Raw genomic sequence first — 15,667 nt, 5'->3', positions numbered from 1 at the left:
GCCCTCCACTAATAATGAGCAAGCAGTGGTACCAGACCTCATCCTTACAGTTCATTTCCACAGCTTCCTTGGGCAGAAGGTGCTCGGCTTCAGGAGCGGCGTGGCACCTTTCACAGCAAAGCGGTGGACTTTCTTTGATGTCCCCATCCCCCCTGGCTCCACCCTCCAGAGGGGGTGAGTTACCGGAGTTTAACAACTCTAGGGTAATCCCTAGAAGAACGAAGCTTGGTGCTGTATTAAGGGCTCTTACTACTTTTTCAAATATCATTTTGGATCGTTGCTTTCTTGCTGGAAGAACATGTTTGTTGCCTGACACCTGAGAGTCGGAGGCTGGAGGTTTGCTACAAGTTCGAGGTCAGCCTGGACCACAGAGATCCACTCTAAAAACTTTAAAACAAACAAATTTAACCTCCCAGCCTGAATTAAGCATATTTTAGATTTAGATGTTTTTCATTGTCTTTCTAGAAATCTCCCTTAATTCCCTTCGGTAAAATCTGGCCACTAGTCTCACAGAGGAGTCCTGGAAACATGTAGAACCTCCGGCAACTTGTTGGCCCTAGATGACCTCGAAGGGCTGGCAGCTTGTGGCTTCTTTGTATCTCGGAAAAACTGTGCCAGAGCCCCAGTGCGGGCAGCAGCCTGTGGCTTCAGAAGGCTGTTTGGGTCAAGACTTGGAAGGGAAGTTGCCTTTAGAGTAAAAAGCTCAAAGAGCCTGGCAAGGGTGTGTGAATCATTCAAAGACTGAATGAGGTCGGCTCCTGTTGCTTGGGAAGGAGGCGAATGTGTGTGTGGGTGTGGGTGTGTGTGTGGGGGGAGCTCTACCTAACCCTGTGATTCACAGCTTCTCAGAAATTTACATAATACAAGGGCGTAGATGTAAACCTAAAGGATAAAAATAATAATTCAACGGCACTGATTTCATTTTCGCACCACGGACCTGGATGTGTTCCCGGTGTTGGCACGTCAATGCTTCTTGGAGCTCTTTACTCAAGACGCCGACTACCTGAACCTTTTCACCAATGCTGGAGCAGAGGAAAAGAGAGAAGAGGAAGAGAAATTGGCTTCCATAGCCCTGGTCCAGATTTCTCCCCTGCAAAAGACTCTCCCCCCCTCCCCAATTAAGAGAATTTGCTGCATACAAAAGACAGCAAGCGCGATAGGAACTGGATGGAGTCTTTCCCTTGAAGAGAATTGGTGTCATTTTATTTGGCTGATGCTTTATTTCAAGCAACACAGTTAGCCTTTAATATGAGCAGAACGTTCCAATTTATCATTTCCCCAAATAAGTGAAGATCTCAACTCTTACCAAGGGAACTGACTGCCAAAAAGGCTCAGACTTAAAACAGGATAGAGAACCAGTAAGTAGGGCAGATACAAAACACGTGGGATTGCTGTAGAAGCCCCCAGAGGTGCTGCCCCCCCCCGTGTGTGTGTGTGTGTGTGTGTGTGTGTGTGTGTGTGTGTGTTTGGGGGGGTTTGATTTTAACATAGGTAACACCAGGAATATAAATTGCAGAGCCCTATAGCAGTGCCACCCTAATGGTTCCCCATAAAATACCTAAAAGGAAAACCTGGAAAGGGAGGCTGAGGTGCCAGGATTCTGGCATTTCAGCCAGGAAAGCACTGTATCTGAGGTCTGTAATCACCTGGAAAGCACAGGACCACAGCTTTAGGTGAATTATTGAGCCTTCCTTTCTCTGTCTAGATGTGGAGTTCTGATCACTGGAGCCTGGAAGTGGTGGTGGTTTTCTTTTTCTCTTATATTTTACGATTATACTCTTCTCTGAAAGATCTATCTGCAGAATTGGCAGCATTCTATATCATGTAATTCATGTAGACTTCACAGTTATAGTTTAATTTCCACGTTTTTTTTTATCACAATATTAGAAGTGGGGATTAAACAACAACAACAACAACAACAAAAAAAAAAACCTTACCCCCAGCCCCTGCTGCCCCCATCCTGGGCAGCTATTTAGCAGAATAGATCCTGTAATTCTCCTCTTAGAAGCATAAATTCTTTCATTACCCAGTGAAGTAAAAACTGTTTCCTTTTAAGAATGTTCTTCATACATATCCACAAAACCAATTTGTCCTGGACATTTGGGACACACACACACACACACACACACACACACACACACACACACACACAAAATCTTTGGAGTCCCCGCCCAAATGCTCCTGCTTGAGCCAGGCCACATAGAACACAGTGAACACCTGGTACAGAATGGAGATTAGTGATTTTTCCCCCTTACCTTGAACTTTTCCCACCTGTAAAATGGGACTATGGTTTTTTTTTTAAGTTTTTTTTTCATTCCCAAGAGACACCAAGATTGAAAAGAGACCTTAAAGTAAGATGACTTTATGTATGAAAAGCTATTGCCACTGTTTCAAAAGTTAGGAACCTTTCTAAATTGTTAGACAAATGAATTTAAAAATGACCTCTCTTCTCAGAAGTAGATTTTAGGCGAAATGTGTGGAAGTGTTAAAGACAGACAAAGAAATTGTATTTATAAATTATTTTCTTTACAACATCAAGGACTTTTCTTGTCCTTGGGGGCCTCCTCTTCCATATTCAGCTCTGTATCCCTAGGGAACACGCTTCTATATCTTCAGAATTAACACTCACAAAAGCCTTTTAAAAAATGTTGGTTTGGTTATAGCAGATTTCAATTACACATTCCCAAAGTTAAGCAACCTTCCACAGACTATTCTATTTTTCAAAGAACAGGTCTTGTAATCACACAGTGTAACAACAGCAACAAAACTACAGTGTTTGGATAAATGACAATGAATGAACTTCTTCCATACAATAACTTTGAGGCAACTCAAAAAAATTATTAGCAGGTTGTTAAGCCAGGAGGACCTAAGGAAAGCAATGCACAACACTTTCTGACCTGGCCATTTCTTGTTTCATAGTTTTTTTTTTTTTTTTTTTTTTTTTTTTTTTTTTTTTTTTTTTTTTGATACATTCTCACTGGGGTTTGTCTTTTTGTTGTGTGATACTCTTTGATGAAACTTTTTTTCCTTCTTCCCTACCAAACTCTCCTGAAAAGACACAGCTAGCATTGTCTAATGCTATGCAAAAAAAAAAAAAAAAAATGCCCAGAAGAGTAAACTTCAGAATTACAACAATTTTTCTTCCTTTCAGTTAGACTCAAGAGTTACTTATAGGAGAAGGGCTGGAGGTGGGGCTAGAGCTAAAAGGCACACCAGACTTCATGTGAGTAGATGCTAAAATAGCTTAATGTCTTACTTTTAATTTTTACATGGGAACATATTGGTGGCATCTGTGTTCGTGGGTACTGTAAACAAATATAGGCCAGGCTGTACTGTACTGAGTGCGTCGAAGGCTGTTTGAGATCAACCATTCAGCTGAAATAACTGTGCTTCCTCTTGGAAGTGAGAATCACTTCTGGGAACATTCACTATAGATAGAGATGGGAGACCAGTCTAAGAGGTTTTTCTTTTTGTCATTGTTGACAGTATTCCTCTGTTACTCACAAATAAGTTACTCACAAGTACAAGACCCTTCACTGTACAGTTGCAAGGTACAAGGACAGCTGAAAACACCATGGCATTCAGTCCCCACTTCTGGGACTCAGAAAGTTATAGGTTGGCTTCTTAAAAATGAAAGACCAGAGTGGGGAACAGTCTTCAGGTAAAAATCTTCTAGTCCCCAGCCTGCTTTTCCCTTTGGTGAGTCAGTAGCATATGTTTCTGTGTGGTTATTCTGTGTCTGTGTCTGTGTCTGTGTCCCAGTCTTGTTAGGGTAAAGGATTCGCAGAGGGTATATCCTCTGCCTTCTGTTGGGCTTCAATGATGTTTGAGTTTTCCTGTGTCCTAGAAATGCTTTGTTTAGCAATACATTAGGGCTAGATGCTGCCTCACCGTGACACTACCTGTTGTTCTTCTCAAGCTTCTGTGTTTGCTCTAAACCTGGGTCCACAGTGTCAATGTTGGAGGTTGGTGCTGTAAGGGTCTCTCTCCACCTCCCCCCTCTCCCTCTCCTTTCTCCATTTCCTCCTCCCTTTCCCTCTTTTTCTTCTGCTACTTCTCAATTTCCATGTGGTTGCACCTGCTGCAACCTTATTCTAGGACGCACCTAGATTTCACTCCTGACATTCCTTTGAGCTTAACTGCATTGACCCCAGTCCTGGGATTTCCAGCTTTCTGATCTAGCACAGATCGATCAGACCTCCACCGTCCCAGTGTAGCCCCAGTGCATCCAGCTCCACAGCTTCAGGGGCTGTTGTGGCAGTGCCCAGCCTTTCAAAAGATTGGAGTCCTCCTTTCCACTTCCTGACTCCTTTACAAAGCTGGAACTGGACAATCCTACCCAGTTCACAAATATCTCAGGTGTGGCTTGGAGGTTCAGAGCTGAGTAGCAGCCAGCCTTGGGCAGAATGAGTGACTGGTGAAACTGGTGGTGCCTGTTGGTTCAGGCTGGCTTCCTACCATGTTTTGGAATCCATCACTCTATCAAGAAATAGTTAATAACAGCCAGAACTTCACACCATGACTCTAACCCTTAGAATAATCTTCCTGATTTCATTGTTCAAGACTGTAGAATTTAGATATGAGGAAAAGGTGTTGTCCACCCTATTCAAACTCAGACTCATTTTTCTGACTGTAAAGTTGGGCATTTTGCAGGGGGCTAGGTTGTTACCTGGTGCACTTTTCCATTGCCCTTTAAATTAGTACACAGAGGGCATAGTGATTGCAAGCCTTTAATCTTAGAACTTGAAAGTAGAGGTAGGCTGATCGCTTGTGAGTTCAGGCTAGCCTGGTCTACAGAGTCAGTTCCAGGAGTCAGAGCTACATAGTTGAGACCCTGGGGTTGGGGGAGGGGGGGGATAGGAGCAACTGGAACCTCCCTCTGCCTTATAAAGTATTGAATCCAGGGCTTCACACACACTAAGATAATGATCTGCCATTGATGTATATGTGTATGTGTATGTGATGTAGATGCATGTCACATATGTGTATTCACATAATCACAATACTTCTTCATGTTTCTATTTAGAGACAGCGGTTTTTTTTTGGTTTGTTGTTGTTGTTGTAAGGAGCCAGGGCTGGACCTCAGCTCCTACTCCTCCAGGGTCAGCTTCCCGAGTAGCTATGGCTACAGGCATGCATCTTCCTTCCCCAACTCTACATGTGTTTGCATATTCTCCCTGAAAACCACCAAATATTTTATGGAGGTAAAGTCCATGTTGGATAGGCTCCTCTGACTTGTGAACCCGACTTGCAGCCCAGCCTATACAGATGGTCTCTGTTCCCTTCGATATCTGGATTCCTTTAAGGCAGACCCACAACCCATCTTCAGCTCTAACAGTGGTGCAGCCAGCCCAGGGATAACCTCATCCTGAATTGGGGCGCAGAACCTGTCTTCCCTCTAGGTTTTTTGAGGCGGTGTGTGTGTGTGTGTGTGTGTGTGTGTGTGTGTGTGTGTGTGTGTGTGTGTGTGTGACTGTTCCCGGGTCGTGGGTGAGGGCTAGGGGCTTCCGTGAGCTGAGGCACGGAGCCAGAGACACACTGGGCTGCGGTGACTGAGCTAGAAAACGTTTTCCAGGATCACAGATCTGTCATTTCCCTTCAGAGACCCAGACTGGCGAATTTCCATTTTCTGTGTTGGGAATAAGAAATAAAGGTGACTCGGGTCTTCCTCTGATCGCCTCCTTCGTGGGGCATTTCTCCCAGATTCTGTGCCACGCGGTAAGGAAGGCTGGAGCCGTGACTTCCCAGGGCTGCTCTGCACCTTGCTGCAGTCGCTGTGACAGCCTGGGCTCTCTGCAGGCGTTCGCTGCCCTGTGAGCCCCTTTTGCCAGGCAAAGTACAAGAGGAAACCGATTTCCCCGAGCTCTTTGCTCCTCTAGGCATCTGGAAGAAGCGGTAGACCCGGTTACCATGGGTCATCGAGGGCAAAGGAGGACCACCCCAGGCCAGGCAGCGACCCGGTGGGGAGAAAAGCAGGGGCCCCCAAACCCCTCTGCACTGACATTAGAGAACTAGCAGGAAATCTCTTCTGAGCCAGGGACAATGAGCGCCTGCTAAAGGGAATTCAAGTGGAAAAATGAATGCACGGGACTACCCATAGCCGGCGCACAGAGGTTTCCTCTGGGCTGTGTGGCACTGTTTCTTGTTGGAAAGGACATCGAGATGCTCTTTCTTCATAAACGTTTGAACGAACATTCTTTGCAGATGGGTTTATAACCCTTCTCCGATGGACCTCACCTATAATTCTCTCCTCTTGCCTACATTCACGATGCGTGATCCCACCTCAAAAATGTTGCAGGATTTGATGGGTTTTCAAATCCTCAGTTTTATTTTTCCTTCCTAAAAGTACGTTTGAAAGAATAATACCATCTAAAACTGGGCTTGCTTTCGTAGTTTCTTGGGTGTGTCCAAACCAAGGATTCTGCACATCAGTGAACAATGAAGCTATATAGGGTAAAGAGAATTTCTGGGCAAAAAGTTCACAGAAGCACTTTTCCCTCCTTTTCAGTCACTTCGTTAAAGATTTCAGCACCCAGTTTTGAGACTCAAGGGTCAGTGCGAGCAGACAAAATATGAGCAAGGCCATAACTTGGTTTGTTGTTGTCTTACCTGTGGGCATACTATGTAGGGAGGAGGGAATGGGTCAATAAATAACAGCAGGAATTGTTACCTTTGGCAGAAAGACCCAGGCAGCTATAGACAGGTGCCACATGCAGTGTTCCTGCATCAGCTGCTTTCCCCCTTGCTTGTGAGTCCTGCCAGCTAGACCTTTCCTTTGGACTAACACTGTTTTAAAGAGTTCCTTCTTGTAGAGTTAAGGGGACAGCAGTCTTCAGTCAGGACATGGAACATCCTGAGTCAATTACACTGTCATGCTATTAAGAAAAATGGGTATTTCACTGCAGAAAAGGGGGTGTGTGGAATAGGTCAACAGTACAGTATGCCACTAGAATGTATAAGGCCAAGTGTTCCACTCTGTGTGCAAGCATGCACGTGTGCACGTGCAGTTTTCCACGTAGAGAGCAATGTTGTGTTGAGGAGAAAGTGCCCTGGGGAGTTAAGGGTCACATGCCTGGATACTTAAGGATTTAAGGCAAAAGGCATTGATGATGGAGAAAAGAAGGAAGGTGTCTGTGGACAAACTGCTTTCCAAACCAGCGAGTCCTTATTCTCTCACTGAGGACAACGGAGGAAACTGTCTTCTCCTGTTTACCTTGCCATCTCACATTTAGGACCTAAACATAGGGCCCAACTATTGCTATGTACCACTTGTGGCTAAAGCAGATTTTGTGTATTACTTTGAGTGCCCTAATCACCATTCAGGCGGCACGACAGGAGAAACAAGTTCGGAAGTTCAAGGCCTTTCTGGTATTTCATCACATCATTGTTGATAAACTCAGTAGTACATTCATTTTTTTTTTTTTAAACACTGAAGAAATGACTTGTCGGTGTAGACAGGTGTGGTTGGTATATGCCTATAGTAACAGCTACTTAAGAAGCTGAGAGAGGAGGATCATGGGAGCCTAAGAGTACCAGACCAGCTTGGGCAACATATCAAAATCCCACATCAAACAGATCTTTACTTGTGAGTACGTGCAGGAGAATACTACACCAGTAAGTACATACTAATATATCAGTATAGTAATATTAGTAAATTAATAAATATAAATGAAAATATATATCTTAGGAAAAAACCCAACATAAAGATTCAGGGAAATTACAAATCATAACACCATATCCCTTAAATCTCCCAAGAAAACACTGGGAGAATTATTAACAGTAGTGCCAACTAATAATTAACATTAGTATTATTACTAATACTACTAGCTATTGATAGTTATTATTATTTTAGCATATGTGCTGCCAAAGCGAGCACAATAGTTATTACTATTAATATATTGTACTTGAGTAGGTAGTTAACATGGTGGGGTTTTTTTTTTTTTTTTTTCTGTGAATGTATGTTGTACTAATTCTTTTGTCAGATTGTGGGCCTGCTAGTACAGAGAACACTGCTCATAACCTTTGCTTATTTGGTTGAAAACAAAACGTCACGGAATAAAACCAAGACACAGAGCCAGGTAGTTGGGATGTCTGAGATACTGCAACTATCTTATACTGCATTTAATCTCTTTAAGTTTAATGTACACAGAGGTTGCTCTGACTGAATGGATTTTTATTGCCGGCAAGCTGTTACATTTGTGTTGTTGGAAGCACACCTGGCGATGGAGTACACATGAAAAAAAAAAAAAAGTGCTCAGAAAGAAACAGGATGTAAGCCTGTGGGTAATCTAGTCTACATTTGGGTATGACACTCTTTGAAGTCCAGGATTACACCTTCAGACAAATTCAGAGTTATGAAAACCAAGGCTAAAGTTTTCTACACATCACAACACTGGCAAATTACAAAACAAACTTTGTACATGAATTATAGGTGGGAGGCACACCACTTTGACAGAAGTACAACAGGGTTGGTGCTGTGACCAGAAATGGCTTCTCTTCACAATGCTGTGCCATGGGAGATGCATTTCTCCTATGACACATAGGACATTATTTTGTTATGACTATTAAAAAAGAAAAGTCAGATATACTAACAACAACAAAGAAAGCAAGACGACAAAAGTAGTTCATATTCCATTCACAAGCACAGGCCAATTTTTAGGTCAAACTACACATATGAATATGGTTTTCTTTCCAAAAATACATGGCATTTCTCTCTTTATCTCCAAGTTCACATTTCTAAAGAAATTAGAGCATTTTTATTTGGTCAAGACAGTGAGTACAGTTACAAGGACAAGGTACACAGAGCGATGCCGAGGCCTTCCTTCCATTCATGGAACTGTGTGTCATCACCCTTCTTCCTCCTCATCACTGTCCTTCATGGTAATGCCCTGAAGTCCTCCTCCTTCTGAGACAGAGGCTGTGGCCTCCTCCACAGTCAGACGTCTATGCAGAGTATCATATGTCTTACTGTTCAGCGTTCCCTCCAACACGCCCTGCAATCGGAAATCCCTATAGGTTTTCTAGAAGGAGAAAAGAGCATTCGCTTTGGTTAGTTAGATGTGTGCACACACATATGCCTATGTGTGCGGATACAGGTGTGTGTACTTGAAGGGCATTTCAGAAGTATGGGGAGATCCACCAATAGATTCTAAGTGTGGCTGCCCATACCAACCAATCATCTTAGTGTATTTCTGGGCAGAAAACAGAATGAGTGACTTGGGATGGGGTTACTCAAACTCTAATCCTATGGATAGGTCGAAATGTTGTGACTACCGGATGACAAATTAACTCCCTTCTCCAAACATTACTAATTGCACTGAGTTTTGTACTGAATAGTACTTAACAAAGGTAACACGATATGTTTATGTGCATTTTTAATAGGAAGGATTTCTTAGGTTTTTCAATAGGGGAGTTTTTCCTTTAATACTGAAAAATAGACTGAATTTTATAAAATATATTAGTTTTGGGGGCAGGCATTGGAGAAGAAAGTTTATCATGAGTAAAAGAAGTTCACATTTTATGCACTTATGGATTATAAAATGTATTCCCTCATGGTATACTACGGGAAAGTTATATCTATATTATACATAATGTAAGTCTTATTATATAAGACTTTTATCTTTTTCTTCTGAAATGCTCCTAGGACAGTATGTATCACAATTCTGGGAAAATGTTTCCATAGTTGGGAAAAAATAAAATGAACATTTATATCTTTTGGTAAAATAATGAGCTATCATATAACACATTGGAGACTGATGGACTACCTATGAGCAGGATTCAATGTTTAGTATTTCAGTGTAATTCAATGTCACTGCTTCTTTCTACAGTGACTCATTTCTAAAAATTAAAATTACCTTTATTTGTTTCATGTGTAGTTTGTCTGTGTGAATGTGTGTTGCGATCAGAGGACAACTTGTTTGAGTTGGTTCTTTCCTTCCACCATCTGGATCTTGGGGATCAACTCCAGGTTGCCAGGCATGAGAGCAAGCACCTTTTATACACTGAGCCATCTAATTGGCCAATCTATAGCAGTTCTTCAATTGGTCCCTCTGTGGGGTTTAAAATGTATAACTTATAAAGCTTCTCTTATGTTTAAAGTATGATTCTCTTATGATTATTTTCAGGACTCAATAAGACTGCCTAATAGTATAGTAGTATTGACTTTGGAAGTAGGAGAAGAACATCTACTTATTTGTATGGAGAAACCGAGAACTCATGAAGATACATCATTCCATGGAGGAGTTTTAAAAGGTATTTTAAATAAGCATCCTTCACAATTCTGCTGTTTGCTAGATTTAGAATCAGAAGCAGACAGACTTCATTGGATTTCCCCAAGTGTCAGTTGATGCCAATATGCCATTTTGCTCAGTGATTGCTGGCAGGTAGGTTTTGTTTGCTTTGTTTTTTAAATAAGTAATAGATGGGGGGAAAAAACTAAATCAGGAGGGATACTGTATCATATTGTGCAACATCATAACCCAAGGAGATGGGAACACAATGAAGAGAAGCTTTGTTCCGTTCAATACAGCAGACATTGTCAAAACAGTTCTATCAAAACACTCAGACAATCCCAGCAAACTCCAAGCATGGCACTAAAGGCACTTATCACATTGGCCAGGAAGCCCGTCCCAGTCCCCTCGGTTCAGCCCATGTGAGCTCTGCCCACAGCTTTCTGGGAAAAGCAAGAGCACTGACAGTAATGGAGGCTCTGGACCTGCCTCAGTTTACCCTCCTGGCCTCTTTCCTTGACTTGTGCCCACGGCCTCTCTAGTTTTAGAAGTGACATGTAGATGTAAGGGTGGAAGACAATGTAATCTTTCTCATTTGATCACTTTGACAGGAATAAACTTCATGTTAAAAACCAACACCAGTGTCTACAAATGAGCTGAAGACTGACACTCACTGCATGGAGTCCACATCTCCACAGCGAATCTGATTTAAATTTGGAGAGTATTTTCTCTTAGATGATCAAATCTATTTCCACTTAAATTTCAATAGCTTAAGTCACATACAGTCTACCACCCTCATATTCCCTAACTGGAATAAAGTTATCATGATCCACTCATAAGCTGCCTTCTGATTCATAAGTTATCCATAAGTACCACTAAGGTGAGATTGCTTTATGGTACCAAAAGTCATAATTCAAATTTAAAACCAGAGAAATAACTCTGAAATGTGAATTTTGTCTAGAAAATGTGATAACTAACATACATGGCATTATTGCCACAAACATTTATATTAAACACTATAGTTGTCTTTCTAATTGGATTAAAATTATATTAAGCACAACACACAAACTCCTCACTTACAGATGAATAATGATACAGTGTATTGTGCCACATGATTTACTAAGTTTTCCCTTTGGGTTTGGTTGGAATGACTTCCTTTAGACTTAGTTTAATTATTAGTAAGTTACTCCTGATAGACTTAAGCCATGGATTGGAAATACCAAAGGCTTTCAAATTTAAATATACTTAAGACCATTTCTTTATTCTGTGAGCAAATACCAATCAGAAGGTGCGGTGCAGTGCAGATCCTTGCAAACTCTAATTTATAAAAATGTTGCCAACACCTGGGATGTTCTCAGACTTCCACATTGGTGAGGCTGGCTTTTCATTATGACAAGGACCTGCCACAGGGTGCTGCTTGCTTCTTTTCTCCTAGCAAAACAAGCAGCTGATTTATATTAATTGCTTTAATATGTTTTATGGACACTAGGAAGAACATAAATCAACAACCATTTCGATTATTTGGGGATCTTACTTTCTCCTTCTCAGAGAAGTCATTCTGATGTTAAACCTTCATACATAATTTCACAGGCTTTGATTTTGTTTTTATGCCAGACTTACTGATCTTACTGGTATTTGCCTTCCTTCCTTCCTTCTTTCCTTCCTTCCTTCCTTCCTTCCTTCCTTCCTTCCTTCCTTCCTTCCTTCCTTCCTTCCTCCCTCCCTCCCTCCCTCCCTTTCTTTTCTTTCTTTCATAAAACAAATGAACCAATTTCTGTCTACTGTTAATGGACAGAGTTGACTCTCACACAGATCACTCTCAGGTCTTTCTGGGCTTCGAATAATGGCCATGCCTCTGGGTAGTGAGAGAGGAAGTAGAGTTGAGTTTAGTCAAGTTGAGAGGATCCTGGTTAAGACTGCAGGGATCTGCTGTAACAGGCATGCGAAATCCAAATGATCTAGACAGGAGGAAGGGACACCGAGCAGCCTTCACAATTCTACATGACGCTGCTTAGTCCTTCTTGGAAACTCAGTGGAATAGGTTACTAAAACCAAAACCACAATTATGAGTAAAAATGATTTTTATGAACAAAACCAAAATCAGTTCTAAGGATCTGATGAATCATTGTTTGACACTGGTTTAAGTTGATTTATAGTCAAAGTTGGAAGTGATTAGAATTTTAATTTGGACTTCCCCTTGATATTCACTATGAACATAATATTTTTAATGATTAAATAGAGTCCTATGACTTGATTAAATGTAGAAGCCAGAAAAGCTCCTGGAGAGCTAATCATGAGCTGTGGCTGGTGGCACAGGTCTGTCATTTTTGGTATTTGGGAAGCTGAGATGGGATGATCCCTGGATGACAGAGAGAGTCCTAGGTCACCTTAGGAAACTTAGCAATAGCATGTCTCAAAGTAAGAAATGCAAAAAAATGAACTGGGGATATAGCTCAGTGAAAGAGTGCCTAACACAAATGAGGTCCTAGACTTAGTCTTCAGCACAGAAAAAAGCAAAAATAAAATAAAGTCAAACATTTATGAAACTTAATTGCATACTTATTATTCTTCATTATTTATGGCCATAAAAAGAGATTATCTTAAAATAAGATGACACTGGATTACAGGAATATGAAAAAGGTGCTGTAATATTTACAAAGTTATTTATTGTTCTTTCATGTTAAAAAATTCACTCATGAGAAAATAGATTCTCTTAGCACATTCTATGTATAAGTTATTAACTATCCTTATGTTGTAGACTTTGATTATTGACTACTTTTGGAAACCATAGATCAATAAGTTAAAAGCAGTACATGCTCTTTACTTATTAAGATGCAGTAATATAAGAAAATAAATAACTTTCAAACTTTCATGAAACAAATGATGGGCAAGTTAAAAAAAAAAAAAAAAAAGAACATTATTTCCCCAAAGAGATTAGCTATCTATCAACTGAGGGTTGGCAGAATATAGAATACCTGCTATGAGAAATTGAAGATATATATGAAATGTGTGGCTGGAGCATCAGCATGTCATGTGTGGCAATAACTTTACTTGTTATTAGTCACTGATCATTATTCCTATTATTTTAACATGGTTCAGTTCCTACTTCCAGGCAGATTGCCCAAATCTGATTGTGGAGCAGAATTCATCTGTGGCTCTGACTTGTAACTTGAGTGTCTGTAGCATAAAACAATTCATATGTGAATTAGACTCTAGGAACCAAGAAACCGGTTTTAGTGGTAAGTTTTTAAATTTGAATGGAAATTTCTTTTAATGATGTAATGCAGTGATACTTTGAAAACTTCAGCATGTATTAGACTCTTCTGGAGGCTTGTTAATCTGAAGATTGCTGGATCTTATTAATTTCTGATCCTACCAGTTTAGGCTACTGTCAAAGGACCCTGTGGTTCTGACAAATCCAAAGGGGGTACTGATAGGTTTAGGTCAGAATGGCACACTGAGAAGAACTGTGTGTGTGTGATTTTACAAGCCTGACATTACATACATATGTAGCCTATCTATCTATCTATCTATCTATCTATCTATCTATCTATCTATCTATCTAACACACACACACACACTCCACTAATAAATAGCACCAAATGTAAGGTCTTCTGCATGAAAACCTTGATTCTCTGTTTGTTTTCAGCTATATCAAAAAAAAAAATGATTTTTGAAAAAGAAAAGGTAAATTTTTGCCCCCACAAAAATTTTGTGGAGTAGATATATTATTTTAAAGTTCCCAGCTGTTAAAGATAAAATATAGGATAAAATACCTTTTTCTCTTGAAGCACAAAAGTCCAAGTGTTCTGTTGAATGCATGTAAGATCTGTGTTAACAGTTTTGAATGCTCTCTGACAGAGATGCTAGAAGAGGTATAGTTCCAAAAAAAATCTGGGCTGTGACAGTGTATAATCTCCTAATAGGGCATGGGAGAAATCATGTGTCTCCTTTACTTTATTGTCAAGTATCGTTCAAAAGCCTTCATGATTAATACATCATCCTAGTAAACATGAAAAATATACTTTATTCTTATGATGAGTGTAAAATCACTGCAGACCTACCAAGTTCAAGTACATGCCTGGGGGATTTGTGTATATTGTCTTTCACTAAAAGTACTTACATGTACCAGCCTTCATTTTGTTTTTGTTTTGTTTTGTTTTGTTTCCTTTTGGTGGGACAGTGTCTTAGCATCATTCTTTTATGATTTGGCAGGCAATTCACATTTCAACACTGTTCATTTACCTTCACAATCTTGATGAGCGTCTTCAGTTGGTAAATATGAAGCTGGAGCTCTAGTCTGTCAGCCAGCCACACACAAATGACTTTCATGGAATTGCTGTACCATTGCTGGAAAGAAGGGGGGCGTTGGGGGAGGAGGAGGACAAAAAAGAAAAGCATCTCTGCAGTACTCGTTTAACAGATTCAGTAATGAGAGGGTAATGAAGCACTCTGAAATGACCACAGATCAGCACTTGAAGTCAATAATGCTATAATTTCCTGTTAACAGAATTGCATGTTTTGCTGGCAAATCTGCTGAGCTGACCTGGGCTGTTCTTTATATGAATTAGCATTACAGTGTTTAGCTGTAACATATTCATGGGAAATCATGTGCTTTGCACTTTGCAGCCTAGTAGCTTGCTTTGCAATTTGTAAGTAACAATGGGTACTAAATACATATTATGGGACTGAATGGACAGCCAAGCTGCAGGGGAAAACCAAAAAAAAAAAAAAAAAAAAAAAAAACCACAAAACAACAATAACAAAAACCCACCAGGTAAATAATTTTCAAAGGAAAATTTCCTATTGGTCTTCATGCTATGAAAAATGCAGACAGTTAGGAGTATTAGAACCTGGTCATGATGTCAATGCCTAGACATAACATTTTGAAAGACAGCAAAACGTATCCACAGCTTACTAAATGGTGGTCCATCATGCTTTTGTATAAATCCTATGAAGCAATTGCCAAGAAGTTTTACACTACTTAAATCAAGATTTATTGAGATCACAGGAAGGAGCCTTGTCAAGATAGAGTTCTTGTATGCAGTAAGAATCACAAAGCATACATTGTCACCCAGATCGTGAAAGGAAAAGATCTACATTGCTTTGCAAGAAGTCTTAGAGGCTTCATCTTTTTTTTTTTTTTCTATTTATTACAACTCTATTGAGGGGGAAAAAAAACTCTGAAATTCTTTGGCAGCAATTTCCTGCTCTGTAAAATATAATACACACTGAGCAGGAAAAAAAAAAAACATAAGAAGATTGTTTTTTTTGGTCTCCTGTTTTCAGAAAGGGCGTCTGATATTAATTGTGACATTTTAAGAGATTCGGTGATTATGTGACAGAGCCAGGTGTTGCTAATGGTGTAATAACGCTGCCACTCATTGGGTAACAGAAATATCAACATTGATTTGGCATTTACGAAATGAGAGAAGTGT

General features: G+C 40.3%; 1 protein-coding gene across 8 annotated transcripts in view; it reads right to left on the bottom strand.

Moving 5' to 3' along the window:
• Positions 1–8,082: 8,082 nt before the first annotated feature.
• The window catches only part of Cadps2 (calcium dependent secretion activator 2), a 499,527-nt gene continuing 491,942 nt past the window's right edge, over positions 8,083–15,667 (bottom strand). For all 8 annotated transcript variants that reach the window (XM_076913647.1, XM_076913648.1, XM_076913651.1 and 5 more), the window contains 2 exons: positions 14,475–14,579; positions 8,083–9,020 (listed from right to left, as the gene is read on the bottom strand). In XM_076913647.1, the coding sequence (XP_076769762.1) occupies positions 8,847–9,020; positions 14,475–14,579 (279 nt within the window). In that variant the 3' untranslated portion in view covers positions 8,083–8,846. The remainder of the gene's footprint in view (positions 9,021–14,474; positions 14,580–15,667) is intronic.

The sequence above is a fragment of the Arvicanthis niloticus genome, chromosome 15 (genome assembly GCF_011762505.2).
Source record: "Arvicanthis niloticus isolate mArvNil1 chromosome 15, mArvNil1.pat.X, whole genome shotgun sequence".
NCBI classification, from domain to species: Eukaryota; Metazoa; Chordata; class Mammalia; order Rodentia; family Muridae; genus Arvicanthis; species Arvicanthis niloticus.
Note: the sequence above shows the minus strand (reverse complement) of the source record. Positions and strands in the feature narration are given on the sequence as shown.